Consider the following 26,771-nt stretch of genomic DNA (forward strand, 5'->3'; position numbering starts at 1 on the left):
TTCCCCTAATTGCTGACATTTTTTGATGAATTTTTAACAATTCAGCAATTTAACAATTTAATGGAATACCCTCATGTTGTTAATTCAACCGCTAGAGGTGCGCAAAACATCGTTTAACCATCGAAAAATCGAACACCTCTAGCAAGACTTTGTTGAATTTTCACTCCAGTTCATGCGCACTGTTAACTTTGCAGTACAATTTCCACTCAAGTCCCTGCACAGTGCTGTTAAATTGTCGCTCAATGTTAAATCACCCGCTAGAGGCGGAAAACATATCGAATAATCGAACAACAATCGAAAAACATTAGTTTTTGTTGAAAAAAACATCGAAAATCGACCACATCTCCCACCTCTAGTTCAAAAAACATTAGTACTTTTTTTGTTGAATTTTTTTGTCGGCAAGACAATCCCGTTGCGCGTTTCTCATGCAAAGCAAGTAACTACCCAGTTGATGCGACGAGGATGAGCAACCACCGCCTGGCGATGAACCTGGACATGTCGGACATAATCGAGTTCGTGCTGCCCGCGAAGAGCGAGTACTCGGACGAGGACAACGGCGGCGGGGGCGGCGGCGTCGGAGGAGCCGTCGGCCTGGTGGACGCCAGCGAGGACGCCACCTACGTGGTGCTGGACGGGCTGGGCAACGAGTACGACGAGGAGTTCCTCATCGTCAACGAGGACGGCGTGGAGGGCGAGCTGCTGGTGGACGAGGAGCTGCAGGGACTCCTGGTGGGCGCCCGGGTGAAGGACGCGCAGCTGGAGGAGCAGGGCGAGCAGTATGTGGTCACGGAGCTGCAGCTGAGCGAGATGGAGGAGCTGGTGGAGGAGGACCAGGAGCTGGGCGACTACGAGCTGAGCTACGCCAACCAGCCGCCGGTTGCCGAGGAGCCAGAAGAGGAGGATCTGCCTTTGTCGCCCTCCCTGCCGCCGTCGCCTTCGCCACCGCCGCAGCAGCCGCCGGAGAGAGTCCCGAATCCCTCCGGCAAGGTGAAATCCTCGTCGTCTGCCCTCCAGATCGCCATACGCAGCTTTGCGGGCCAGAACAACGACGACGAGAAGGACGTGAAGCCCAGCGAAAAGATGCTGGACGAGTTCAAGGGACCGCGCCGCTACCTGCTCTTCGACGACCTGATAGCCACCATTGTGGACTTTGACGAGGACAGCACCCCGATTGTGGAGTTCTCGATGATCAGCGACATGCTGGACGAGAAGCTGCCGGTGGAGTGTGGCATTTGCCCCGACGTGATGCACAAGACGAAGCTGTCGAAGCACCAGAAGACCCACTTGGTGCCCGGCACCAATCGCTATGCCTGCATCTACTGCACGGAAACGTATCGCGACTGCAAATACCTCGCAGGGCATGCGAGGCGTCACATGGGCATACGTCCGTATGTCTGCGAGCTGTGCACGCTGTACTTTAGCACCAAGCAGGACCTGCGCGTCCACAACCAGCGGCGGCATTTGGAGAAGGAGCACATTTGCGAGATGTGCGGCAAGACGTTCGCCCAGAACACCCAGCTGAAGCGGCACCGCGAGGCGACGCACGAGAAGAAGCGACGGTTCCAGTGCCAGTACTGCCAGAAGGCCTACTACAAGAACTTCTCGCTGCAGGAGCACATCCGCAACGTGCACATGGGCAAGCGGCGGATGCTCAAGTGCCCCTTCTGCGGCCTCCAGTGCCGCGATGCCCACAAGATGGCCCGCCACCGCAAGGAGATGCACCTCAGCCAGGGCACCTATGTGTGCCACCTGTGCCAGGAGGAGTTCACCGACATCAACTACTTCGATGCCCACAAGCGATCGATTCAGTGCCGCAGCAACACGCGGCGATTCGTGAATGTCCGCGATGGGGATGCCCATCAGAATGGCTCCAATTCGGGCTCCGTTTCGATGATGGACGGGCAGGAGGAGGAGGAGGACGAGGACGATGGCCTGGGCCTGCTGGAGGAGGACTTCGACGAGGACGACGGCCTGCTGGTGGAGGAGGGCCAGGCGGAGGCCGCGAATGGCCATTATCTGGAGGAGAACGAGCCGCAGTATGTACAGATATCGGACTACGACGATCAGCGGCTGCTGGTGGAGAATGCCGTCGACAACGAGGAGGAGGAGGAGGATGTGGAGGAGGGGGAGCTGCTCACCGAGGAGCAGTACTTCAATGCTGTCCAACAGCAGCAGCAGCAGATGAGCCACCATGTCAGTGGGCAGGACGACTACAACGACGAGCTGATTTATGAGATCACCCTGAAGACTGAGGACAACTGAGTGCCGCTCCCTTGCGCAAGATTTGTAAATAGCACCTAAATACATAAATGTAAACAATGCAGGGACGCTTTTGAAAATGTGTTTCCCCTTTTTTGGGTGGTCGAATGCAACCCAGGGTGTCCGAATTCGCAGGGCTGTATTTCATTGGTCTTATCAAGTTCAAAGTGCCGAGTGCAGCGGGGTCAAAGATATTGGCTTGGGTCTGGGATCTTGAAACGGGTTGAGGGGTCATTGCTATTTGGCGAATGGAATTTTCCATTCGTTTGGCACTGGTGACGTCACCGGCATGGGTTCTACGGGAGGAGGAAGCGAGAGGGAAGTAGCTGTAGCTCCAGTGCCTATCGCTCGATAGCGATAACGATCGTTTGGCGCGAGCTTAGCTTTTTTCAAGCCAACTAGTTTTTTATTTTATTAAAAATATTTAACATTGAGGGTTAGTATTCAACCTAACAAAAGGTCGTCCAAACCAGAAAATCTTTATATGACACAAAATCTCTTGACTTTTTTTAATATGAAGTTTTTGGTTTTGAACGACTTTTTCTTAGGTTAAATACTAGCCCTAAAATGTTTATAAACAAAAGAAACTCCCTGTTTAATGCTTACAAAATCCTAAATATCCTTAACACAATAAAATGTAAATTATTTATCACTTAAAATTAAGTTAACTTTGTAACTTTTTTGGCAATGCAACAGAACAATAAAATTGTATTTTAATAAACGAAAATAAAGGGAAATATTCAATATTACTAAAGTTAAACCGTTACCTAAGATATAAATTATTTTTCACTTAAAATTAAGTTAAACTTTCTATTTTTTTTAGCAATGAAACAGCACAATATAATTTTATTTTATTAACCACAAATAGAGGAAAATATACATTTAGCTATTTATCTTTTTTAGCTATTTTCGCATCACTATTCAGCCCTTGTCACCACTGACAACAGAAAGTAAATAAACAAAAGTTGTTGAATTTTTTCCGGAATAGCAGGCGGCTTTGAAATGCCCACGAAACCAAGGGAACCATGGATCCTTCGATCAAACTGCTCGGCCCACACGAACAAACGAACCCCCCTGATTCGGAGGAGAGTTCGCCTTTCAACAGAATCCCGCACAAATCCCTTACAATTCCCAACGAAATCTATATATTTTGAGCCACCATGGACGACAACGAGGACGAGCTGGAGGAGCACCAGGAGCAGGAGCTGCTCAGCGACGGCAGCGTCGGGGAGGAGGAGGAGGCGGGGGGCGAGGCGGCGGAGCACGACCTGGGAGGACCGGTGGACAGCTGGGAGTCGTTCAACGAGCGCATCGACGGGCTGATCTTCAACGAGCACTGCGACAAGTCGGTGAAGAAGCTGGACGAGCGCCGCCTGGCGATCCTCAACCGGGTGCGCCAGCAGTTCCGCGAGGCGCCCAAGGGCGTGGCCGAGCGCTGTCAGGCCCAGAAGTCGCCCATCGACCAGCAGCTGGAGCTGTCCAGCGAGCGTCTGAACGAGCTGGTCCGCTTTGGCAACGAACTGGTGACCAATGTGCGGGTGGCCAACGAGCGCAGGGAGCTTAATCGCCGCCTCTTCGAGGCCACGCAGAAGAACCAGGTGCAGGTGAAGCTGCAGCGCGAGAGCGTCGAGACAATGGCCCGCTTCGAGAACATCAAGGCGCGCTGGACGGAGCTGGAGGAGACCAACGAGCCGATGCTGCTGTGGGACCAAATCGAGGAGCAGAAGAAGCGCATTGCCGAGATCATGTCGCGCAAGGACGAGATGATAGCCGCCTGCCAGCAGGAGGTGGACCGCATGAACACCAAGTACGAGTTCGATCGCGAGCGCCAGGCGCAGGATCTCTGCTGCCTCGTGGAGCGCGTCGATCACCAGGTGGAGACGCTGAAGGAGGCCTACAAGGAGCACCTGCAGATGCTGCGGCACACCATCGAGGAGGAGCGCCAGTTATTCGCCGTCAGTGCGGTGGAGAAGTGGCGCACCTTCTTCGATGCCATGAACGCCAATTTCGACGAGAAGGCCAATTTGGTGCGGACGCGCGAGCAGTTCTATGCCCGCCAAACGCAGCAGATCAACGAGTCGCAGGAGGAGCTGACCAAGAGCACCCGCATCCGCCTGGAGAAGGAGTGCGAGCGCCTGGAACTCGAGCTGCGACGCACGCGCGACAATGTGCTGATGAACTCCGAGAAGCTGGACTACAACTATCAGGTGCTGCAGAAGCGCAACGAGGAGAACGTGATCATAAACAACCAGCAGAAGCGGCGGGTGGCGCGCCTGCACGAGGCCATCGGACGCACCCGGCGCGGCCTGAGGAACCTGTACAACACGGGCAAACGGAACATAGCCCGCCTCTCGGCGGACATCTACAAGCTGCACGCGAACATCAACGACATGGAGTCGAAGGCCCACCAGGCGCGGCTGAACAACCGCGAGAAGTTCGACCGCATCTGGGAGATCAACTACAAGGAGCTGAATCTGCTGGTCGATCGGGTCTACCACATCGATCGCATCATCCACGAGCAGCAGCTGGCCATGCCGTGGTCCAGTCCAGTGCCACCGATACCGAACATCAACAGGGCCAAGAAGAAGCGCAATAATATCCTCGAGAAGTTCGACATGCGCATCGGACGGGTGCCCAAGAACCGGGTGCTGCCCAAGTCGGCCATCAAGCAGCGGCCGGATATCAAGGAGCTGCCTCCGGAGTCGCTGCGCCTGATGCGCAACCTCATCCGCAAGCTCTCCGATCGCGGCGGCTTCCTCATCGAGGAGCGGCTGCTCAAGATACTCGAACCGTATTCCGAGGAGGACAAGTGCCTGGTGCGCATCGACAACATCTTTGCGGCGCTGCGCATTCGCCATCTGCGGGACGTGAAGGAGCTGACCAAGGTCTTTATGCCGTACACCTACTGCCCGAACTGCCAGCCGCAGGGCCTCAGTCCGCGCAAGTGCGCCGAGGTGTTCATGAAGGACCAGAAGCCCAATAGGCTGCAGACCACGTCGACGGTGACGGATCAGGAGCAGCATCGCGACACCAAGGGCGACACCTCCTTCCTGGCGAAGGGCGAGGAGGCGGCCAAGAGGTGCCACAATCACTACCTGGTCATGGAGCCGGCCCTCTGCCTGCACGCCATGAACCTCTTCACCTCCAAGATGCACAAGCAGATGTACGAACACGAGCCGGGCAGCATTCTCAATGCGGTGAATCTCATCCAGATCTCGGATGCCCAGATCCGTGACTTTTGGCGCCAGTTCTCGGCCTGCTTTCCGGCCTCCAAGTGCAAGCTGTGGAAGACGTTGGAGCACGGCCTGAATCACTATGTCGAGGTGCTCAAGATGCGCGTGCAGTACGATGCGGAGGTCGTCTTTCTGCGCCGCCAGAACGAGGAGTTGCGCCATCTGCTGCAGAAGTTCACTGTCTGAGAATCTCAATCAGTTGTTGTTCAATTCCTCCCTCCAAACATGATAAATTGTAATTGTGCCTAGTCTTGCTCTTTGACATTGGGTCCCTGTTCGGGCGCCACTTGAAAAAATATTTAATCCAGAGTCTTATGAAATTAAAAACTATTCTTGGTGAGAGAAAATATATGTGAGTTGCCTGCAGACAAATAAATATTTTAATTAAGGTTTGGAAAAAATAATGACTAAAATAAGATAATGAAAGAGGAGTTGCGCCATCTGCTACAGAAGTTCACTGTCTGAGAATCCCAATCAATTATTGTTCAATTTCCTCCCAACATGATAAATTACAATCGTGCCTAGTCTTGCTCTTTGACATTGCCATTGAAACGGCCCACAGACGTGGGTCCCTGTTCGGGCGCCACTTGAAGAAATATTTATACAGCCAGAATCTTATGAAATTAAAAACTATATGTGAGTTGCCCACAGAAAAATAAATATTTTAATTAACGTTTAGAACAAAATAATGACTACGTTCATATCGTATTTTGTCTCGCTCTAAACTATGACTGTCTTATGATCTAATTACCGATATCAAAGCGGTTTGATTACATTGTAATTAAAGATTTAACTATAGATTTTGTAGATTTATTATTATTTCTTAAATAAATCATACGTCCCCCTCTACAAATTGATCACCATACCTCCCATGACAGAGTGTCCCCCAAACTGGCGATCTCAAATGTTTGATTTGCTTTTAATTTCATTTCGAACTTTGAATCCATGGGAACTGGGCGGCGATAGATGATCTCTCGACGGGGAACACCTTCGATCTAAGTTTTCTACCACTTCTCTGTTAGAAATCAAACGATTAGGGCTGTTTTGTGGCACAGAGTCTTATCAGGGCAACCCGATAAAGTTGAGCCGTAGGAACATACGTATATAGGAGTCCGCTGGGGGATCGTCCAATTGGCTCAAAGTGCGCACCGCCAGCGTTTAAAGTGCAGAACGGGCTAATCATTCATTTATAGGGAAACTTTATGGACGACATTTCGATAAAATAAAATACTAGCGAAACTTGTTTTGTTTGATTCCCCTCCAGGGCCAATAACTACAGCCTGTAATAATATACTACATAATTAAAGACGGCGTAATCTTATCGACGCTTGCTCGGAATCCGTGGGCTCCGTTTGTCAGCGGAAGTCTTTGACGGCAGTTGGCGAACCAGCAGCAATCCGGACGGAAGCGAAGCACCGACATGCGATCTAAAGATCAAGATCTTATATCCCTAATGGACGCGGAACTGGACCGTTTTTCACTGGATGATCAGAGTAACTATGGCGTTTGCCTAGAGGATTTGCAATTGTTTGCTCAGCTGGAGGATCTCTCCGGAGATATCAATCCGGGTTCGGAATTCGATCTGCTGGAACTAGTGAGTCCCAGGATCTCTGAGCAAAAGCAGGTAAATTTTAATTCTTAAGAAAATTAATTTTTAGAAATTATGATATAATATTTTCCATTCCCCTAGGAACAGACTACACTGGTTAATCACAAACCCAAGCGGGCACGACGAGCTGGAAGGGACCACACCTGCGACGTTTGCGAAAGACGCTTCTCGGAGGCCTACAACCTGCGCATCCACAAGATGACCCACACGGACGAGAAGCCGCATGTGTGCGAGGAGTGCGGCAAGGCCTTCCGGCAGATGAACAAGCTGCGCATCCATGCGGTGACCCACACGGCGGAGCGGCCGCACAAGTGCGATATTTGCGGGAAGGGATTCCGGTACGCCAACTACCTGGCTGTCCATCGACGGCTGCATACGGGAGAGAAGCCTTATGCCTGTCTGGTCAAGGACTGTCGTCTCTCCTTCCACTCCATCCACGCCCGTCGCATCCACACGAAGCTAAGGCACTCGGCGCAGACGGAGCAGGAAGAGCGAGAGACTTCCGCACTGAGTTTCACCTGCCCAGTTTGCAGCCGGGTGCTCACCGATCAATGCTATTTGAGCGTCCACCTGAAGCGGCACTACAACCAGCGGGACTTCGCCTGTGCGCAGCCGCAGTGCGGCAAGCGATTCTTCAGCGCCTCGGAGCTGAAGCACCACCAGATCGCCCACTCCCAGCTGCGTCCCTTCGCCTGTCCCATCTGTCCGGCGCGATTCCTGCGCAAGTCCAATCACAAACAGCACCTCAAGGTGCACGAGCGCTAAACTATTGATTTCAAGAACACTAGGGATCACTAAGGAGAAATTAACATAATTTAGCCATTAAGGTAAAATAAACATTTATTAAAAAGTAAACTACAAAATAATTAAATTATTTTATAATAATATCCGATTAAGAACTGCAAGCCTTTCCCCTATTTGCTCAAATCCAATCCACAACATCTGAGATGCGCTTTCCATTCAATATAAGAGTTTATTTGTATATACGAATTCTGTTTGTCTTTATCTGCATGCTTGCATATTAGATATATATATATGTATATATTTGTATTTATACTTCATAAAGTTACGGGTAGGGGGTTGCTGGTCTGCGGTTGTGATCACGATCCTGTCGATCGGAGTCCCAGGACTGTTGACTGTTGCTGCGCATGTTCGCCTTCTTTGCTTTGCTTTGTTTCGTTAGGCATAACTTAAGGATTACATTACATTATTAGCGGGTTTAGCCGGAAATACAAAAACAATTGTTTAATTCAAAGCCAGTGGGGTGGTTCAGAACCGTATTTAGAGCCAATTAACAAAACAAAATCTCGTTCGCGGTCGTTTATTCGATTGATTGCCAATCAGGATTACTACGTGCGAAACTTAAAAGCAACAAAGGGGGGGAAACAATAGACAAAACTTAAATTAAAGCTACGCCGTGGTCAGCGGGCAAGTGCGCTAGCCAACACTGGCTGTCGCGCACTATGCTCTTTTCAACACTGGGCGGTACAGTTATTTTTGGTTTTAACAGCGAAAGACGAAAAAAAAAGGAGGATTAAAATAATCTGCAAAAGTAAAACCAAATAGAACTCGAACTTAAACAGGTTTAGGCTCTTTAGATTTTAAGATAAGCTAGCGAATTTCGTTACATTTATAGACTTAAGATCTAGACCCAAGAAAAACGCGCACTTGCCAAGCAAAATCCGGTCAACGCCGGCAAACCATATTGCATATTGGTTGAGCTACCGGTTCGAGTCCGAGGGGCGATGAGAAATATGAATCTCTCTCTCGTTTGGTACACAATAAATGCATTTCTGAACATAACGGGTCCTCAGACGGGCCTGACTTGGTTTGCGGCATTAAAATTTTGTTGGGCAAGTGCTTTACATATAGGATATATGATCGCATTTTACGGACATTACAACTAACAAGAGCTGACTGCATTTTAAGAGTTGGCAAATTTTTGTAACACACACGTACTAAGCGAAAATCGAAACGTTTAACAACCATCATCAAACGGATATACATAGATATATGTACTTGTAATCCCATACTCGATCAAGTGGAGGTCCTGCGTGAATAATTTCATCATATTTGGTCTTATGTACATTTGCAATGTATGGTAGAGTGTGTGTGTGTGTGTCTGTGTGTGTAAGCTTCAAGCTTGATAAATCCCAGTTCCTGTTTTGCTCATCCATTTTTGTTCCAAATCACCGATATAATTGTTTTGCTTCTTTCTCAAAGAATTTTGACTTGCTCGCTTCTAGCGCTACCAACTCTACGCACACAGATTCTGGGGGCTTCTTTCGGAAGGGGCTTGTGTGTTCCTGGTCGGTTTGGTTATTTTCTCTCTTTTATTTTGTATGTAAAACTTTTTTAAAAAAATTGTTGCTCCTTATCGAAAACTGCCATTCTCCACGTACGTTTCCACCTACACAATATATAGTCCTAAACTTTTAACGCCAAATACATGTTCTCTCTCATATATGCTTGTAAAGATATATATCCCACATGTAAGTGTGTGCTCTTTGTATATAGATATATCTCTATCGGTATCTTTATCTGTATCTGACTTGCATCTACCATTTGTTTTCATTTTGCTCCAGTATGTACTCGTATATAATTTGCCTGAACTTATTTCATATGTGCTCTCAGAATTGTTCTTGGTTTTCTCGCTGAAACCCATTCCGATTCTCATTTTGCTTTCCCCGTGGAGCTTCTAACCAGCAACACTGACCATTGATTAGCTTTAACATCGATGTACATCTAGTTTTTTTGGTTTCTTGGATTTCACTGTTCATGTGGCCAATGGTACCGCGAATTCTTGAGGATACTCCATTCTATTCCTCTTCTGTTCATCAGTGTTACTAGGTTCTCTGGTTTTAAGCTCCGGGAAATTGAAAACCGGAACCTTCGCTTACGACATGGAACTGCACGGCAGCCGCGGCGATCCCATCTGCGTGAGCACGCGGTCCAGCCACTGGAGCGGCCCGTTAAGGTGCAGCTCGATCCAGCAGGGCGTCGAGGTGACCGTCTGGCGGCGATACTCGGCGCCCCAGCCCTTGACGAACGACATGCGGATGGTGCACATGCGCGTCAGCTGGTAGACGGCCTCGAATCCCTGCGACACGGACTGCGACAGCAGGGCGGCGAACTCCTGGTTGTTGAAGATCTTCAGATTGCACCCAGGCGGTATCTTGCACACGGTGGCCGGATGCCAACCGTACCGCTGATTGCAATTGGGGCTCTGGACAAAGATGGACGAGTCGCTGAGGCATTCGGCAAAGACCTCGCCGCCAATATAGTAGAGCCGTACGCCCTTGCCGATGTGGCGACGCGTCTGCTCGACGACCTCGTTGCGATTCACATTGGAGAGCAGGCCGAGGCAGAAGCGCTCCGAGTTGGAGGGATCGGTGAAGCCGTCCACCGTGATCGAGGGCTGCGAGGCGTGGAAGGTCTCGCCGACGCGCGTATTCAGCTCGTAGTAGGAGATGGAGCACCAGAAGGCCGGCTCGTGGTACATCACCGGGGCTGCATCGGCGGGGGGCGTCAGGCGCGACATGTTCATGTTGTCGTTGGGATCGATGGGGTCGCCATCCTCGCTCATGTAGCCGGGCGGCGGGGTGCCGGTGTTGGGAATGCTGCTGCCCACACTGAGCACACTCGACTGGGAGTCCATGTTTTGGCCAAAGGACTGCTGTTGCTGTTGATAGGCGGCGGACGAGGAGGAGGAGGACGACGAGGCGGAGGCGGCAGTTGCGGGCGTCGAGCTGGCCGAGGAGGATACGGAAACGGGACCGCTGCCGGTACCGCCCAATTCCATGTACTGCGGCGGACTCAACGAGGCGCTGCGAATGATGGCCGCATTGTAGTCGGTGTTGTTGGGTATCTGGTGCGTGTGGTTGTCCAGCGGATAGTCGACAATGGAGTCGGGCGGAGTGGGCAGCGACTTGGGCACCAGGATGGACAACTCGATCTTCTTGTAGTGATAGGGATTGATGCAGATCTCCTCCTTGCGCAGATGGAAGGCGTACTCGCAGTGGTCGAGGGGCTTCAGTTCATTCTGCGACTGGAGATCCGGCCAGCGCCACAAACGGCAGTAGATGACGTGCGGCAGACCCTTGCGCAGATGCTCGCCGGCGGGAGCTGGCTTGCTGCGCGGCACCGTCACGCACCTCGTCTGGCAGTTCTGCGTGGAGATGGCCCGCTCGAGCTCCTCCAGCTGCGAGTTCTTCTTGATCTTCTTGACCAGATTCTTGACCGCCTTCTCCGACCACTTGCCCTCGACGCTGTTGTCCTCGTTGCCCTTTTTGAGTGCTAACAAACGCTTGACCACCTGCGGGGTGAATGGCAACATCTCAGGGTCTTCAGGGGTTTCTGCTCCTCTTTCTCCTCCGCTTTGCTACTCCTCTTGATCGCCTGGAATACTGGAACTGTAACTGTAACTGGAACGCTGCTCCTGCTTCCCGCTGGTGTATTTCTGATCTGGAATAGTGGAATAAGTTTAGTTGTGCGTGCTTTGGCAATTAAAACCTGATAATTGGCTTGCATGTATATGTGATGTGTGTGTGTGTGTGAGCGGCTGGATCTGATAAAAGCCCGACCCTGATGACGATGTTTGTGATAATTGCCTGAGCGTGTGTGCGTAATCTATTCAATTTTGCCTCAGATTCAGATTCACATTTCTTCAGGAATCGAATTCAATTTTGATTTCCAATCGCCAATTGCAAATCTGTCTGCGTGGGTTGCTATTGTTGTTATGCTTTTTGTTGTTGTCCCCAACAAGGTCAAATGTCTGCGCTTGCAGACGCTTTTTGTTCATGTAGTTGAATTGAGTTACAGCAGCCAAAGAAAACAGAAAACAGAAACAGAACGAGAATATATATGTACACACGCCTAATCTGTGGGCAGTTTGGAATTTTCCATCTTATCGAAGGCGGGGCAATAAATTACCGAAAATAACAAAGGCCACGAGCGTCGCAGGCAGAAGGGGTTTCGATTGAAGCATAATAATAATAATAAATAATAAAATGTGCATGAAAAGCGAAAATTGCACACACAGCCGATTTGGTTTGGAATGTATCTCTGTATCTGTGTCTGTATCCATGTGTATACACACATTGTTATATATATATATATTACCTGTAACGGTACCGGCAACTCGAGCTCCTCGGTTGTCCTGCTCTTGCTCCTGCGGCGGCTCCTTAAACGTGTGGCGCCCTCTCACTCGCACGCACACGGCCTCCGGATCCAGATGCACGGGCACGGGAACGGTAACGGTAACCAAACGGCACCGGAACCGGGCGCACACATCCAGACGACGGGATGGGGGGTGGTGGTCTGGAAAGGGGGCGTGTGGTGGCCACCGCTTTTTCGAATTTCTGTGTGTATATATCTTGTGTGCGCGCCAGAAAGTGACAGCTATACGCACACGCACACCAATGCACAGTCTCCGGACACCGACAGGCAAGTCAGGCACACAAACACACACACACACAGGGGCGCACAACAAGAACAGAGAACTTCTTAATTATTAATTTATCAACTCCAACACCGCCTTGTTGTTTGTTTCTTGGGCTTTTGTTTTTATTCGCTATAATTTCGTAGTTCCCTTTGCTCCGAATTGCGCTCCAATAAACTAATTTAATATTTTGCGTTTCGCGATTTTGCTGATATACTTTCAGTATATAGATACCGAAAATCCCTGCGAAACCCGATAACTTTATCGATGAATATTCAATTAATCATATGGTATATTTGGTATACTTTCAGTATATGAATACAGAAAATCCCAGCGTGACAGGAGCGTGTCTTCGTTAACGTAGCCGGGACGCAACCCAGATGTTGCTGGGATAATTCAAATTTAAAACTTATTTTTATGTGGAAAATTGGGATTTGGGTTTTTCGGTAAAAATTTGACTTTTTTCTTTTTGTATTTTACCTGTAACTTGGCCAAAAATGGTCTTACACCGAAAATACATACTGTTTTGAACAGATAACAAAATAATATGAGACTTTCCGTGTGATTTTGGAAAAATAAAATATTCGTCAATTTTCCATTTTTTTTAAGGGGGTACATCAAGATTTTTTGCACAGGTTTGAATGCCAAGACTTTCCGTGTGATTTTGGAAAAATAAAATATTCGTCAATTTTCCATTTTTTTTAAGGGGGTACATCAAGATTTTTTGCACAGGTTTGAATGCCAATTGATTGCAAATTTAATAACGAGTTCAGAAAGGTATGACAACCCATATTTGGATTAATATTTCCGTTGTTACGGTCAAAAAACAAATTTTTTTTTCGTGGAAAAATCCGTATACGTTTTTTTGGTAAAAAGATGAATTTTTCTTTGGTAAACCTCAATCAGTTTCGGGAATATGCCCACTACAAGCAAGGATATAGCCAGTCGATGCTTTTGAACTTAGTAGATTTATTGTTTTGATTTTACTTTTCGGTAATTGTCAACTAAAGGATGCGACTGCAACTGCAACTGAAGTCAAGTGCGCGAAACGCGCCAGGACTTCTGCAGCGCCTGCTTGACGAGCTCATCGGGCGAGGGCGTGTCGAAGCGGAATCTCTTCACCTGGCTGCCGTACTCCTCCCGCCGGCACATCCTCAGATGCTGCCGCTCCAGCCGGGTGACGGCGTACTCCAGCCGTGGCTTCCTCGGCTCCGGATAGCCCACTACAGCGTCCAGCATTTGGCCAATGGGTCCCGGCTGCTCCGGATAGTCGGTGCGGGCGGGCGCCTCCTCCGGCTCCTCCTCCGAACGCCGCCTGTGGGCCAGGAGGCCACCGGTGGGAGTGGTCCTCCTGGAATTTCCGCGATCGCAGGCAATGAAGGGTATGTCGAAGGTTTCCCGGCTGCTAATTAGCTGACGCGCCTTGCTGGCCGACTCCTTGGGCGGCGCATCCTTGCTGCCGGCTATCACGGTGGACGAGAGATCGATGAGCGGCGGATCGCCGCCCTCGTCCCGCAGCTGCAGCTGATCCAGCCGCGCCAGAAGCGGAATATTCGGAATATTAGGGATATTCGGGGGCTCCGCTGCCAGCGGGGGAATCCCGAAGCCCCCCTTGTTCTCGCTCTCCGATCGCTGGCGTCGCCGCAGCTGGATCTCGTTGAGCAGCAGCTGGTTGTGGGCCTCCGCCGCTTGACGGGATTCCGCCGACGATGCCGCTTGCAGTTGCAGTTGCGGAATTTTCAGCTGCGGAATTACGAATCTGGGCGTCGTTTGTGGGGGCGTGCCGCCTGTGCTGCTCAATTGGGTGGCTTCGCTGGCGTTGGGCAGGCCAAACTTGGCCTGGATCGCCTGGTGGAGGGTCTGCGTCGGATTGCTGGCCATCTTTGGGTTTTGGGCCAAGATTCCAGCCTTTGATGACGAATTTTCACTTTTTTGTTTAGCCTTCTCGTTTGTTATTGTTTTCTTCGCGCGCCGTGTGTGTGTGTGTGTGTGTGTGTGAGGTGACGTTGTATGGGGGGGCAGGGTTGTCAAGTAGCCTGCATATTTTATCAGTTGGATTATGATTTATTTTCCAAACACTTCTTTACTCACTAAAAGATTTATAATTCATTCTTTTTATACAAGTCTAAAGAAAATTGTAATTTTTTTAATCAAACATCAGATGAACACTTTGACATGATATGATTCGCTTTCCAAACATTTCCTAACTCATTAAAAGATTTCTAGTTAACTTGTTATTTTATAAAAATCTAAAGAAAATATATATTTTTTTAGTCAAACATCAGATAAACACTTTTCTTTGAAATGTCGCTTTCCAAACATTTCTTAACACACTACAAGATTTTTAATTAATTTTTTTTTATAAAAATCAAAAAAAATGTCCTTATTTTTATTCATACGAACATTTGTGGGCACTCGACAACACTGGCCACCAGCTGAGCAGCCCGCCAAATTTAAATTCAAATTTTTCAAGCTTCCCACTTGGACAATATTCTTAACTAAAAAAAACAAAAACTCCCATTTTATATCCATTAATTTCCTTAATTATCCAAATTTAACTTCTGTGGTGGAAATTGTATTTATAAATATTTTTTGGAACATTCGTGTTGTGAAAAAAATGCAATTTGATCGCAGATCCTGGGGCTGTGGCGGCTTTAAGCGTGGTCCAGCCGGCAGATTGGGCCCTCCTCCACCATCTTCAGATCGACCTTGGGTCCGACCAAATCCCGGATGTTATTAATGCCGTACTTGATCATGGTGGGCCGCTCCAGCGACAGGCCCCAGGCGATGACGTTCACGTTCTCCGGCAGGCCCATGGGCAGCAGCATCTCCGGCCGGAAGACGCCCGAGTTGCCCACCTCGATCCACCGGGCCAGGCCGGGGTGATAGCAGAAGATCTCCATGCTGGGCTCCGTGTACGGATTGTAGGCGGGCTTAAACTCCAGCTGCGTGATGCCCAGCTTGCGGAAGAACTCGTACAGCGTGCCAATGAGATCGCCCAGCGTCAGGCCAACGTCAGCGATCACACCCTCCACCTGATGGAACTCCGCCAGATGGGTGGCGTCCAGCGTTTCGTTGCGGAACACCTTGTCGATGCTAAAGTACTTGGCCGCCTTGAAGCCGCCCTCCTGGTTGGCCAGCTTGTACAGCATCCTGGCGCTCACGGCTGTCGTGTGAGTGCGCAGCAGATTCTTCTGCGCCTCCTCCAGCTTCCAGTCGTAGCCGTAGCCCTTCGACCCGTAGCCGCCCACCGAGTGGACCTTCTTCACCCGCTCCAGATAGTCCTGCGGGAACTTGTGGCTCCTGGCCGGATGATTGACGAAGAACGTGTCGTGGGCATCGCGAGCGGGATGCTGTTGCGGCTGATAGAGCGCATCGAAGTTCCAGAACGACGACTCCACGTAGTTGTTGGTGGGCATCTCGGAGAAGCCCATCTCGAGGAATATCTGCCGGAACTCGGTGCGCACCTTGAGCAGCGGATGCAGATGTCCGCGCGTTGGCGGCGCACCCAAGGCATCGAAATTGTAGGCCTTGAACTTGAGCTGATCCCACAGGCCGCTGGCGAGCATTTCCACGGTGAGATCGGTCTCCAGTTTGGTCAGAGTGGTGGCGAACTCGGGGCCGCGTGAGAGGACAAAACTCTTGGTGGTCGTCTCCTGGAGGAGCTTGCGCTTCTTGAAGTCGCCCACCTCCTTGGCGGGCAACTGGTCGCCCCTGCCCTCGGCCACCTGCTGCAGCTGCTGGCGCACCACATCCGTGATGGCATCCACCTTGCGCCGCACCAGCGGCGGACTGACGCTCTTGTCCACCAGTATCCAGCCGTGGGACATGGCCTTGCTGAAGCCCACCTTGGCGTTTGCTCCGCCGGCGGCCATCAGGGCAGCCTGGGCTATGCCCTCCGCGGGAATGGCGGCGTAGACCAGTGCCTCATGACTGCCGTGCTCCACGACGGCGCGACCCTCGTCCGTGAGGCCCAGGCTCTTGTGGGTGGCCGTTTCCGCGGTGACCAAATCGCCATGCGCCTGAATGCTCTTCAAGGCGCCCACGATCTTCTGGTGGTCCTCGCCGAACTGAGCGGCCAGGTCCAGGGTGTCCACCTTGTCGGCGGTCTCCAGCTGCTGGAGAATGCGCTCCGTGAGATCGGGATGCATCGCTGTGGGTTTAATTCACGGGCAAAATGGTAAATTCAATTCCGGAATCTGAATCTCGTGTGTTGCCACAACGCAACCTATCGGGGTGTATCGGGTATCGTGTATCGATATCGGTAGTGCTGGCAGGAAGCCAGTGTTGGCCAACCAAGGTGGCAAAAAGCTTTAAAAAGCTACATTTAATATCAAATTAATGGGATGAATATTGAAATCTTAGCAATTTAATAAGTAACTAATTTAGCACATACCATTTAAGAAAACTGTCCCTCAATAAAATATACTGTCAAGCCGAAAGCCTTAGTTGCTAGCGCTCTAAAATTCTCAGTTAGCTCATAGTTTTACACTGTAAGTTAGCCTTATATAAATAAAAATAAATAAAATAATAACTAACTAATTTAGCACATATCATTTAAGAAAACTGTCCCCCAATAAAATATACAGTCAAGGCGAAAGCCTTAGTTGCTAGCGCTCTAAAATTCTCAGTTAGCTCATAGTTTTACACTGTAAGTTAGCCTTATATAAATAAAAATAAATAAAATAATAACTAACTAATTTAGCACATACCATTTAAGAAAACTGTCCCCCAATAAAATATACAGTCAAGGCGAAAGCCTTAGTTGCTAGCGCTCTAAAATTCTCAGTTAGCTCATAGTTTTACACTGTGAGTTAGCTTTATTTAAATAAATAAATAAATAATAAGCATTTAGTGAAACAACTCCAAATTATTTATACAAAATGGTAGAATTGAAATATAGCTACTTTTAGCTAGCACATTTCCCGCTAGGCAGTACACCTGCGCCCAGAACAGCTGTTCAACACTGCTGGCTGGCCGTTCTTATTGGACGAAGGCATTCGAAAAAAGGACGCGAATCGCGAATCCTGGCGAGCAACGGGCCACCATGCTCAAGTCGCTCAAGCCGGACACGTACGCCGGCATGGCGAACGCCAAGTGCGGCGAGATCTACTTCCAGAGCCTGCACAGCTTCCGCATCGACTGCGTCTTCTGCGAGATGAAGAGCTTCGTGTTCGGCGACTTCCTGCTCCACGTCCAGAATGTCCACTTTGAGAACGGGCTGCTCAAGACGGAGGCGGCGGATCTGAAGCAGGAGCGGGATAGGGAAAGGGATAGGGAACCCAATTCGCCCGTGCCCATTGTGGCGCAGGTGAATCCCTTTGCCTGGTACGAGATTGGCGGCGAAAGCGAGGACGAGGATGAGCGGGGCTCCCTGGGGCAGCAGCATGACGAAGACGAGGAGGAGGAGGAGGCGGAGGAGCAGCCGACCATCATCAAGTGGCAGGTGGAAACCAGCGAATCCCTGCGCCAGGTTAGAGCCCTAAAAGTGGACTACAAGGAGGAGGACTCCGAGCAGGAGGAGCCGCACTCCATGATCAAACCGGATCCGGATAGCGAGAGCCGGAAGACGCCCCACTCCTGTCCGCACTGCACGAAGGTCTACCAGAGCCGCAAGGTCCTCGAGCGGCACATAATGCGCCAGCACAAGGAGCTCGCCGCCGCCGCCGCCTCGGACAGCGAGGATGGCGACTACGAGCTGCCCTCCTCTTCCGCCGCCGCCCAGGAGCACAAGTGCGAGCATTGCGGCAAGATCTACCAGGGAAAGAACAGCTTGAGGCAGCATTTGAAGCGGGATCACGAGAATGGCAGCACCACCTTCACCTGCCTGGAGTGCGAGGCCCAGCTGCCGCGTCTGCGCCTGCTGGACGAGCACATGGTGCAGGCGCACGGAGGAGCAGCCTGCGTGGTCTGCGGACGACGCTACAAGACGCGCCACGAGCTGAAGCGCCACCAGCTGAAGCACACCAGCGAACGGAACGTGCCCTGCCCGCATCCCGGCTGCGGCAAGCGCTTCTTCACCGTGCGCCACATGCGCAATCACGGCAAGGTGCACACGGAGCAGAAGAACTTTGTCTGCGAGAGCTGCGGCTACAGCTGCCGGAACAAGGAGACGCTGCGCGTTCACATAAGGAGTCACACGGGCGAGCGACCCTTTGGGTGTCAGGTGTGCGACAAGCGGTTCCCATCGCACTCGGGTTTAAGGGAACACATGGCCATGCATTCCACCGAGCGACCGCATGTGTGCAGCGTCTGCGGGGCGACCTTCTCGCGGCAGAAGGGCCTCTATCACCACAAGTTCCTGCACGCGGACACCAAGCAGTTTGTGTGCAAGCTCTGCGGGAATGCCTACGCCCAGGCGGCGGGACTCGCTGGCCATATGCGCAAGCACCGGAACGACGAGCTCAACGGTTAGGATAGATAGCGTAGATAGGTTAGGCTACCTTTTTGTATCTTCCAATCCACGCCACGTTTTAGGCTTAGGAACTCAGGCATAGGCTTTAGGAGACACCAATGGTTATCTTTTCTAAGTTTCGGTCTTCATTCCACGGACTTTCATCGAATTTAGTTGACTATGTAAATATTAGATAAACTGAAAGTTGTAAAACCCAGGCATTCACTTTGTAAATATTTTTAGAAACTAAAAAATTATTTCCTGTAGACTAAACTAAACTTTGTTAAAGTTACAAAATATATATGTATATTTTAAGCCCATAACGAAATGCTTCCACACACAAAACAAAACACTTGGTAAAATTAACCACAAAAATTGTCAGTTCAACTAACTAACTAGTTACTTTCAGTTAACAAGGACACACACCCAAAGCGCGAAACAAAATACACGTAACTATTTTTAATAGTTACTTAACTAAATTTTACCAATCAAATTTTTTTTGTGTGCAAGAACCAAGTGAATTTCGATGGAGTCCTGTATTCGAATATGGAGATAACCTTTTGTATGGAAAAATATAACAGAATCTGATTCACAAAAGAGCCCGTTCTTAAATTAGCCAACCCGATTTGACAGCAATTAATCGGCCCAACTGCTGCGACGGCCAAATGCCAAGTGGTAGGTTGTAAATCGGTGCATCTAACAATAGTGCCGGCGTTTAGATTTGGCACTCGCTGGGCGACCATGTCGGCGGAACGTCCAACTCCGCAGTTGGATGACGGGCGACTGATGTGCGAGTTCTGCGGCTATCGCACGGGAATCCCTTGGAATCTGCAAATCCATCGGCGGCGTCACACCGGCGAGAAGCCCTTCAGCTGCGACACCTGCCACGCTCGTTTTCCGGCCAGTTATCAGCTGAAGAACCACCTGGAGCGGCACTTGGACGCCGGACAACGGCGCCTTCGGCACATCTGCACCGATTGCAATGTGGGCTTCTCCAGTTCCCGGGCCCTCTACCATCATAGGCCGCTCCACGAGGATCTCAAGCGATTCAGGTGCTCGCAGTGTGACAAATCGTTTGCCCAGGCGGCGGGTTACGCGCAACACAAGCGGATGCACCGCCAGAGGAATCAGCGGGCCACACGGGAACTCAAGAACCTCGAGGATCAGCAGGATGTGCAGGATGCGCAGGTTATTCAAGATACAAAGTAAAGTTTATCTCTTTTCATTAAATTCGAAAAAATAACACTCCTTCTTTATTCTAACGGGCCAATTTAAATAACGGTTAACTGTAAACTTTAACTGCCAGTTAAAGGCCATCCCTGGTTTGAGGCCTTGCTAAGGGTTCGTTACCGCGCCTATCGAAGTCAATCGAACATTTGTTTACATATTTCTCAAGATACCAACAGCCCAAAGCGAAGTTTATCTCTTTTCATTAAATTCGAAAAAGTAACACTCCTTCTTTATTCTAATGGACCAATTTAAATAACGATTAACTGTAAACTTTAACTGCCAGTTAAAAGCCATCCCTGGTTTGAGGCCTTGCTAAGGGTTCGTTACCGCGCCTATCGAAGTCAATCGAAACCATTTGTTTACATATTTCTCAAGATACCAACAGCCCAAAGTGAAGTTTATCTCTTTTCATTAAATTTGAAAAAGTAACACTCCTACTTTATTTTTATGTACCAATTTAAATAACGGTTAACTGTAAACTTTAACTGCCAGTTAAAAGCCATCCTTGGTTCGTGGCCTTGCTAAGGGTTCGCGACCGCGCTAAATGCCTATCGAAGTCAATCGAAACCATTTGTTTACATATTTTATTTTGATTTTGTTAGTAAATTATTGCATTTTTGGGATGAACTAAAGAGCAGCCGGCACCTAGAATGCTGAGACACTGCCTGGCCAACGTGGACTACGTCCGCCTGCACGCCCAGCAGCAGCTGCGGCCCAAGTGCGGCGAGATCTTCTACGAACAGGAGGCGAATAGCTTCCAACTGGTCTGCCTGCTCTGCGAGATGAAGCACTTTGGCTTCCAGGACTTTGCCCGCCACATCCGCAATGTGCATTTCGATCGGGAGGGTCGGCCGCTGACCCAAACGGTCACGGGACTGGGACAGCAGCAGCTCCCAACGAGCAGTCTCAAGGAGGAGCACCTGGAGGAGGCGGAGGAACAGGAACTGGACCAGGAGGAGGGCAATCCACTGCGCATCATGGTGCTGGAGGCTAAGCAGAGCGAGGGCGAGGAGACCATGGATACGCTGTGGCAGCCAGAACGTGGCAGCTGCTCCTCCGATTGCTCCGACAACGAAAACGGCGAACTGGAGGCGCCAACGGGCGGAAAAACTCCTCAGGAAGGTAAACAGGATGAGGAGGAGGAGCAGCAGTCTGTTTTCAAGGTACTCCTTCTATTATTTCACCTTCCCTCGCTAATATCTATATATTTCCCCCCTCCAGAAGCAGCGCCAGCCGAAGGACTTCAATTGCCCGCACTGCGATCGCAAGTACACCACCCAGAAGTACCTGAACACGCACCTCAAGATGAGCCACCCGCATCCGCAGGCTTTTAAGTGCGACGACTGCGAGGCCACCTTCGATGTGGACCGCGCGTTGGCCCAGCATCGCCGCAAGGAGCACACCGAGTTCGCCTGCCAGCTGTGCGCGAAGGTGTTCAAGAGCTCGCGCTCCCTGCTCCGCCATGTGCAGGGTCACTCGGGCGCCAGGACCTTCAAGTGCGAGCACGCCAACTGCGGCAAGTCGTTCGTCAACCAGCACAACCTCACCTCGCATCGGCGGGTGCACAGCGAGGAGCGGAACTACGTGTGCGAGCTGTGCGGCTATAGATCGCGCTACCGCGAGGCCTTGATCGTCCACCGGCGCACGCATACGGGCGAGAAACCCTTCCAGTGCCAGACCTGCGCCCGCCGCTTCGCCTCCAAGTCGCTGCTCAACGAACACCAGGCGATGCACTCCACCGAGAAGCCCTTCAAGTGCGACAAGTGCGACGCGGCCTTCTCGCGGCCCAAGGCGCTGTACCACCACAAGCATCTGCATTTGGGCATCAAGAAGTTCAAGTGCAAGATCTGCGGAAATGCCTACGCCCAGGCGGCGGGCCTATCCGCTCACATGCGGGCCCACAAGCTCCAGGCGACCTCCAGTGCAGCGGAGGGCGTGGAGGCGGCAACTGGATCTATTGAGATGCTCTTCACCTACTGACCTGATTGCGCAGATCTCCGTCTGCATTTGCACCTCTTTATATTAGGATACATCACAAACCACGTCCACTGTTTTAGATTTAAAGGTTTGCATAAACAGAAAAAAATGGTAATGGTCATAACCATTAGATTTTTTTTAAAGATGAAGTTATTCATATCATTTTGATATGCATAAAGATTATGTAAAGATTATTTACATACATCACAAACAACGCCCACTGTTTGCATACACAGAAAAAAAATGGTAATGATGACCATTAATATTTTTTAAGATCAAGTTATTCATATCATTTTGATATGCATTAAGAATATGTTGTTCAAAAAATACTTAATTTGGTATTTTTTATGACATGATTAAATATCATGTTGATATGTTTGAATCTTAAAATTGACATAAATCATATCGGCTTTTTTTTTTGATATGAAATAAGGTAGAAATAACCCTATTTCATATCAGAATCTTGTTTTAGTTTAAGTCTCCATTTTTCGTGTATCTGCCATAGTTCTAAACAAGCCAATACTTTATGAAATGTAATTTGAAGGTATTATTAGCTGCCCTCTAGAATAACCATGTTTTTAAAGTATTAGTACATATCAGTAGAGAAAATGTGTAAATACTGTTACATCTGTTCCATATTAAGCTAGTTTTAGGCATAGTTTAAAGAAAACCTTTCGCACAACATCAAGTACAATAAAATGTTATAAAAAACACCCGCTTGTCTATCGCTCAACATTTATTTCGAACAGGAACTTACAACTAGTCGCATAATGGTTACACGCAAAGAGATACATATATATATATATATTTGAGTTCATTATATAGATTGACTATCCTAGAGATGCACAACGAAAACGAAGTAGAGACTAGATGGAACCGAGGGACTAGAAACAAAGCGAGGCGGCATCTGTCCTGGACAAATGCCCCCAAACAATGGGCTTTCCGGCTTACGAGGACTTAAGCCCACACCCGGATGGTGTAGTCCCAGCTGCCGGTGGACAGGGCGGTGCCATCGGGCGAGACCTGGACGCAGGACACCTTGTTCTCGTGCCCGTACAGCAGGCAGACCCGCTCCGATTTCAACGTGTCCCACAGATTGACAGTGTAATCGTTGTAGCCCGCAAAGAGCAGCCTGCCGCTGACCGAAAAGTCCACCGAGTTGACGCCGAAGATGATGCTCTCCTTGGCGAAGACGGCCACCTCGCGATCCGCCCGCATATCGTACAGCCGGCAGCTGCTGTCGTCCGAACCGGTGGCTATGGCATCGCCGCACGGATGGAACTTCACGCTATTCACATCCGACTGGTGGCCCTCGAAGGACTGAACGACATGGCCGGAGCGCATGTCCCAGATGAAGGCCATGCGATCGCAGCTGCCGGAGACGAAGGTGTTGCCCGTCTCATTGGGGGCCAGATCGATGGCCATCACATCGCCCGAATGGCCGTGGAAACTCTGGAGCAGCTGGCCCGACTCCACGTCCCACAGGGCGCAGGTGGAATCACCGCTGCCGGTGAGAATCTGCTGATCGGAATTCGGGTAAATGCAGCACGACATGTAGCTGGTGTGGGTGCCCACTGTGCGCTTCTTGGCGGCCATTTCCTCATCCGAGGTGATGGGATAAACGGTGACCTTGTTGTCCAGTCCGCCGCAGGCTACAAAGTTGCCCGAGGGGGCGTAGGCACAGGCCATGATCCAGGTGGTGGGCATGGTGACGGCGTGCTCCTTGTTCGTGGTGAACGCATCCCAGATGATCAGGCGGCCGTCCTGCGAGGAGGAGATGATGTGCCGCTTGTCGGGACTCCAGTCGGTGCACAGCACCTTCGCCTGGTGGCCCTTGAGCACCTTGCGCGGCTTGATGTTCACGTAGGCGATCTGCTCGAGGCGCTCCGCGATATTTGACAGATTGACGTCGTTCAGCTTCTGGCGCTCCTCCTCGAGTTTCGTCTTTAAATTTTCCGCCTCCCGCACCAAGCTGGCCATCTTCTCGCTGGCATTCGCGTTCGCATTGCTCGCTGGCACCGCCGCCTCCGACATGGTGGTGCTACTGGATCGAGGATTTCCTAACTTCCCCGACTGGACAGCGAAAAATCAATGGACAGGAGGTCGAAAAAAAGTGTATACTCGAATCCAACAAAATACGAATACACAACGGTGGTCGATAGGCGCGGTCGGTTATCGATAGCTTTTTACCGTTGTTCGGCGACAAAATGTACCGTTAATTGAGCTACATTTCTGAACTAAGAGCGGAGCTTATAAAATTTAACTTTTTTATGAATTCCTGGACTTTCTTAAATGTGAAACCTTAAAACAGCTCAAGTTGAGAAGGTTATTAAAACATTTTAACATGCATAACTTAATCTAAGCAAGGGAAAGAGCTCCAAAATATATTTATTAAACGTTTTAAATGTTTAATTCTTACAAAAGGAGGGGTTTTTTTCAATGTTTCTCCCATAAGAAATAAGTATTTCATATTAAATAACTAAGCCCTTCTTATCGGTTTGATTTTAGAAGGTTTTTATAACATCTTAAACTACATAATTTGATCTAAGCTAGAGAAAGAACGCCAAAAATGTTTTTTAAAACTAATTTGTACTATATTTTACCATTTACCATTTAAGAAAACGGTCGATCCAAAAGCCTTAGTTGCTAGTGCTCTGAAGTACCTTTCCAGCAGGCTCATGTTTTACCCTGTAAGTAAGCTTTATATAAATAAAGAAGATTTTAATTACTAATCCCAGCTTATCGGTTTGGCTGCCAGTTCAAAAATGGCGCCCCTTAGCCAGGAAGCTCGATACCACAAGTAGTTAGCCAACACTGGCCGTCAGCTGTTTAACAACACAACACGAATTAAAAAAAAAACGACGCCAATTCGATGGTAGGAACACTTAAACTTTAACTTAAACGCCGGGAGAAATCCAGAAATCCGCCACGATCCACGATCCAGGATGATCAAGCTGCTGCCACGGCCGGATGTGCCCGGTGGCTACCACAACGTCCGCTGCGGCGAGGTGCACTTCAGTGCGCCCGCCTCCTGGGACATTTGCTGCGGTCTGTGCTTCCAGCGCTTCTCCCTGGCCAATTTTCCGGAACACTTCCGGATGAGGCACCTGGACGGGCACTGCGGCGGCAGCCACGAGCCATCCGTCAAGCAGGAGAGCGATCCCATTGGATCCTCCTTCCAGGAGGAGGAGGAGTTTATAGAGGAAGAAAAGGAGCAGGAGGACGTCCAGGATCAGCCAGATCCAGAGGAGGCTCCTCGCCAGCGCCTCCAGCGGGCGGCGGCCATGAAGAACACCCTGGTGGCCACGCAGGAGGATTCCCTGGACATGGACGCCGACTGGGCGGCCGAGGACCACGAAGAGGAGCAAGAGGACCTGAAATCAGATGACGACGATGAGTACACGGAGCCCAAGGAGATGCTGTTCAAGTGCGACCAGTGCAACCGGGCGTACAACATCAAGCGCAGCCTGGACACCCATCGCCGGATGAAGCACGGCCTGGGAGGAGCCGCCACCTCGACTAAGAAAAAGAAGAAGGGACCGCAGCCGGAGTACAAATGCAACGAGCCGGACTGCAATCAAACGTTTCGCACGGCCCGCGATCTGCGCGGCCATCGCTGGAAGCACACCGGCATCTTCTGCGACATCTGCGGCAAGCCGTTCACCCAAACGGGCAACATGATGACCCACCGCCTGCGCCACACGGGCATCAAGCCGCACAAGTGCCCCGACTGCGACTCCACCTTCTACACGCAAAAGGAGCTGGCCTCGCACAGCATCTGTCACACGGGTCGCATGCCCTGCATGTGCGAGGTGTGCGGTCGCCCATGCCGGGATCGGGGCGTCCTAACGGCCCACATGCGTCGCCATACGGGCGAGCGGCCTGCCAAGTGCGAGGTTTGCGGCAAGTGCTTCTACAGCATCCACGACCTCAATGTCCATGCCGTTTCGCACACCAGCGAGCGACCCTTTGCCTGCGACATCTGCGGCTCGACGTTCCAGCGGAAGAAGGCGCTGCGCGTGCACAAGCTGCTCCACGCGGATCGGCGCAAATACGCCTGCCGGCTGTGCGGCAAGACCTTTGCCCAGTCCGGCGGTCTGAATGCCCACATGCGCAGCCACGATCCCGGGCGGGTTAAGCCCGCCGTTCAGCCTCTGCCGCAGGCGGTCACCATCGAGGTGTTGGAGGACCGGACGGCGCCGAACACCACCATCACCATGGCCATCGATCTGAATGTGCAGGAGCAGCTGGTCACGCAAACCGAGGGCGCCACGGCCACCTGGCGACTGGCCAACTGAGTTAGGATTAGGTTAAGATCTAGCTAGGCACAAGAAAGGTTTTCATTTTCACAATAAAACTCACTCAATAAAAAATGTTAAGATCCAGAGAACCAAGAGTCATTTAGAAAGTAAAGATGGCACAGATTGGCGGTACAAAAGTGTCCTTTATTGGCTTTCCCTCCTCATCCAGACCAAACTGGGCTCTAATCTATGCCAGCCGCGATTCTTAGCTCTAAACATAGTGCGTAATGTTATGGTCTAAGTTAAATATGCGGGTAAAATAATACATACAGCCTTTTAAAATATATTTTCTGGCTCCTTCGTTGCTTAAAAAAGGTACGTATTTTAA

General features: G+C 50.2%; 11 protein-coding genes across 12 annotated transcripts; 7 read left to right on the forward strand and 4 right to left on the reverse strand.

Moving 5' to 3' along the window:
• The first annotated feature begins 318 nt into the window (after window positions 1-318).
• Window positions 319-2,339, forward strand: LOC108055766 (zinc finger protein 366). The gene has a single exon (XM_017139260.2). The coding sequence runs from the start codon at window positions 463-465 to the stop codon at window positions 2,260-2,262; it is 1,800 nt and encodes a 599-aa protein (XP_016994749.2). The 5' UTR covers window positions 319-462; the 3' UTR covers window positions 2,263-2,339.
• Window positions 2,340-3,294: 955 nt separating this feature from the next.
• Window positions 3,295-5,848, forward strand: LOC108055743 (dynein regulatory complex protein 1 homolog). The gene has a single exon (XM_017139226.3). It carries the CDS (start codon window positions 3,420-3,422, stop codon window positions 5,676-5,678), a length of 2,259 nt encoding a protein of 752 aa, XP_016994715.2. The 5' UTR covers window positions 3,295-3,419; the 3' UTR covers window positions 5,679-5,848.
• Window positions 5,849-6,530: 682 nt separating this feature from the next.
• Window positions 6,531-8,005, forward strand: LOC108055745 (endothelial zinc finger protein induced by tumor necrosis factor alpha). Its single transcript, XM_070218149.1, has 2 exons — window positions 6,531-7,116; window positions 7,183-8,005. Exons 1-2 carry the CDS (start codon window positions 6,913-6,915, stop codon window positions 7,864-7,866), a joined length of 888 nt encoding a protein of 295 aa, XP_070074250.1. The 5' UTR covers window positions 6,531-6,912; the 3' UTR covers window positions 7,867-8,005.
• Smox (Smad on X) lies at window positions 7,924-12,791 on the reverse strand. 2 transcript variants are annotated; one of them, XM_017139227.3, is made up of 2 exons: window positions 12,223-12,791; window positions 7,924-11,565 (listed from the first exon to the last, which is right to left on the reverse strand). In XM_017139227.3, the coding sequence occupies exon 2, from the start codon at window positions 11,435-11,437 to the stop codon at window positions 9,998-10,000; it is 1,440 nt and encodes a 479-aa protein (XP_016994716.1). In that variant the 5' UTR covers window positions 11,438-11,565; window positions 12,223-12,791; the 3' UTR covers window positions 7,924-9,997. The 2 variants fall into 2 exon arrangements, with proteins under 2 accessions (XP_016994716.1, XP_070074249.1); XM_070218148.1 differs by lacking the exon at window positions 12,223-12,791 and adding an exon at window positions 11,630-11,904.
• Window positions 12,792-13,490: 699 nt separating this feature from the next.
• Window positions 13,491-14,577, reverse strand: LOC108055734 (uncharacterized). Its single transcript, XM_017139191.3, has one exon. It carries the CDS (start codon window positions 14,420-14,422, stop codon window positions 13,577-13,579), a length of 846 nt encoding a protein of 281 aa, XP_016994680.2. The 5' UTR covers window positions 14,423-14,577; the 3' UTR covers window positions 13,491-13,576.
• Window positions 14,578-15,100: 523 nt separating this feature from the next.
• alpha-PheRS (phenylalanine--tRNA ligase alpha subunit) lies at window positions 15,101-16,780 on the reverse strand. Its single transcript, XM_017139261.3, has one exon. It carries the CDS (start codon window positions 16,690-16,692, stop codon window positions 15,196-15,198), a length of 1,497 nt encoding a protein of 498 aa, XP_016994750.2. The 5' UTR covers window positions 16,693-16,780; the 3' UTR covers window positions 15,101-15,195.
• Window positions 16,781-17,424: 644 nt separating this feature from the next.
• On the forward strand, window positions 17,425-19,427 carry LOC108055768 (zinc finger protein 771). The gene has a single exon (XM_017139262.3). The coding sequence runs from the start codon at window positions 17,589-17,591 to the stop codon at window positions 18,954-18,956; it is 1,368 nt and encodes a 455-aa protein (XP_016994751.2). The 5' UTR covers window positions 17,425-17,588; the 3' UTR covers window positions 18,957-19,427.
• A 167-nt stretch (window positions 19,428-19,594) lies between these two features.
• LOC108055728 (gastrula zinc finger protein XlCGF44.2) lies at window positions 19,595-20,144 on the forward strand. The gene has a single exon (XM_017139183.3). It carries the CDS (start codon window positions 19,677-19,679, stop codon window positions 20,142-20,144), a length of 468 nt encoding a protein of 155 aa, XP_016994672.2. The 5' UTR covers window positions 19,595-19,676.
• A 569-nt stretch (window positions 20,145-20,713) lies between these two features.
• Window positions 20,714-22,841, forward strand: LOC108055760 (zinc finger protein 664). The gene is made up of 2 exons (XM_017139253.3): window positions 20,714-21,328; window positions 21,387-22,841. Exons 1-2 carry the CDS (start codon window positions 20,816-20,818, stop codon window positions 22,143-22,145), a joined length of 1,272 nt encoding a protein of 423 aa, XP_016994742.2. The 5' UTR covers window positions 20,714-20,815; the 3' UTR covers window positions 22,146-22,841.
• A 12-nt stretch (window positions 22,842-22,853) lies between these two features.
• Window positions 22,854-24,302, reverse strand: Gbeta5 (guanine nucleotide-binding protein subunit beta-5). Its single transcript, XM_017139254.3, has one exon. It carries the CDS (start codon window positions 24,174-24,176, stop codon window positions 23,100-23,102), a length of 1,077 nt encoding a protein of 358 aa, XP_016994743.2. The 5' UTR covers window positions 24,177-24,302; the 3' UTR covers window positions 22,854-23,099.
• Window positions 24,303-24,972: 670 nt separating this feature from the next.
• LOC108055757 (zinc finger protein 723) lies at window positions 24,973-26,727 on the forward strand. The gene has a single exon (XM_017139250.3). It carries the CDS (start codon window positions 25,088-25,090, stop codon window positions 26,438-26,440), a length of 1,353 nt encoding a protein of 450 aa, XP_016994739.2. The 5' UTR covers window positions 24,973-25,087; the 3' UTR covers window positions 26,441-26,727.
• The last annotated feature ends 44 nt before the right edge of the window (window positions 26,728-26,771 follow it).

The sequence above is a fragment of the Drosophila takahashii genome, chromosome X (assembly GCF_030179915.1).
Source record: "Drosophila takahashii strain IR98-3 E-12201 chromosome X, DtakHiC1v2, whole genome shotgun sequence".
NCBI classification, from domain to species: Eukaryota; Metazoa; Arthropoda; class Insecta; order Diptera; family Drosophilidae; genus Drosophila; species Drosophila takahashii.

Excerpts from the sequence above, each read along its gene's own strand:
- LOC108055728 (XM_017139183.3), top strand. The coding sequence starts at position 19,677 with ATGTCGGCGGAACGTCCAACTCCGCAGTTGGATGACGGGCGACTGATG.
- LOC108055734 (XM_017139191.3), bottom strand. The coding sequence starts at position 14,422 with ATGGCCAGCAATCCGACGCAGACCCTCCACCAGGCGATCCAGGCCAAG.
- Smox (XM_017139227.3), bottom strand. The coding sequence starts at position 11,437 with ATGTTGCCATTCACCCCGCAGGTGGTCAAGCGTTTGTTAGCACTCAAA.
- LOC108055760 (XM_017139253.3), top strand. The coding sequence starts at position 20,816 with ATGCTGAGACACTGCCTGGCCAACGTGGACTACGTCCGCCTGCACGCC. Across the intron at positions 21,329-21,386 it reads AGCAGCAGTCTGTTTTCAAG|AAGCAGCGCCAGCCGAAGGA; the intron begins GTACTCCTTCTA and ends TCCCCCCTCCAG.
- LOC108055745 (XM_070218149.1), top strand. The coding sequence starts at position 6,913 with ATGCGATCTAAAGATCAAGATCTTATATCCCTAATGGACGCGGAACTG. Across the intron at positions 7,117-7,182 it reads GGATCTCTGAGCAAAAGCAG|GAACAGACTACACTGGTTAA; the intron begins GTAAATTTTAAT and ends CCATTCCCCTAG.
- LOC108055768 (XM_017139262.3), top strand. The coding sequence starts at position 17,589 with ATGCTCAAGTCGCTCAAGCCGGACACGTACGCCGGCATGGCGAACGCC.
- LOC108055743 (XM_017139226.3), top strand. The coding sequence starts at position 3,420 with ATGGACGACAACGAGGACGAGCTGGAGGAGCACCAGGAGCAGGAGCTG.
- LOC108055757 (XM_017139250.3), top strand. The coding sequence starts at position 25,088 with ATGATCAAGCTGCTGCCACGGCCGGATGTGCCCGGTGGCTACCACAAC.
- alpha-PheRS (XM_017139261.3), bottom strand. The coding sequence starts at position 16,692 with ATGCATCCCGATCTCACGGAGCGCATTCTCCAGCAGCTGGAGACCGCC.
- Gbeta5 (XM_017139254.3), bottom strand. The coding sequence starts at position 24,176 with ATGTCGGAGGCGGCGGTGCCAGCGAGCAATGCGAACGCGAATGCCAGC.
- LOC108055766 (XM_017139260.2), top strand. The coding sequence starts at position 463 with ATGAGCAACCACCGCCTGGCGATGAACCTGGACATGTCGGACATAATC.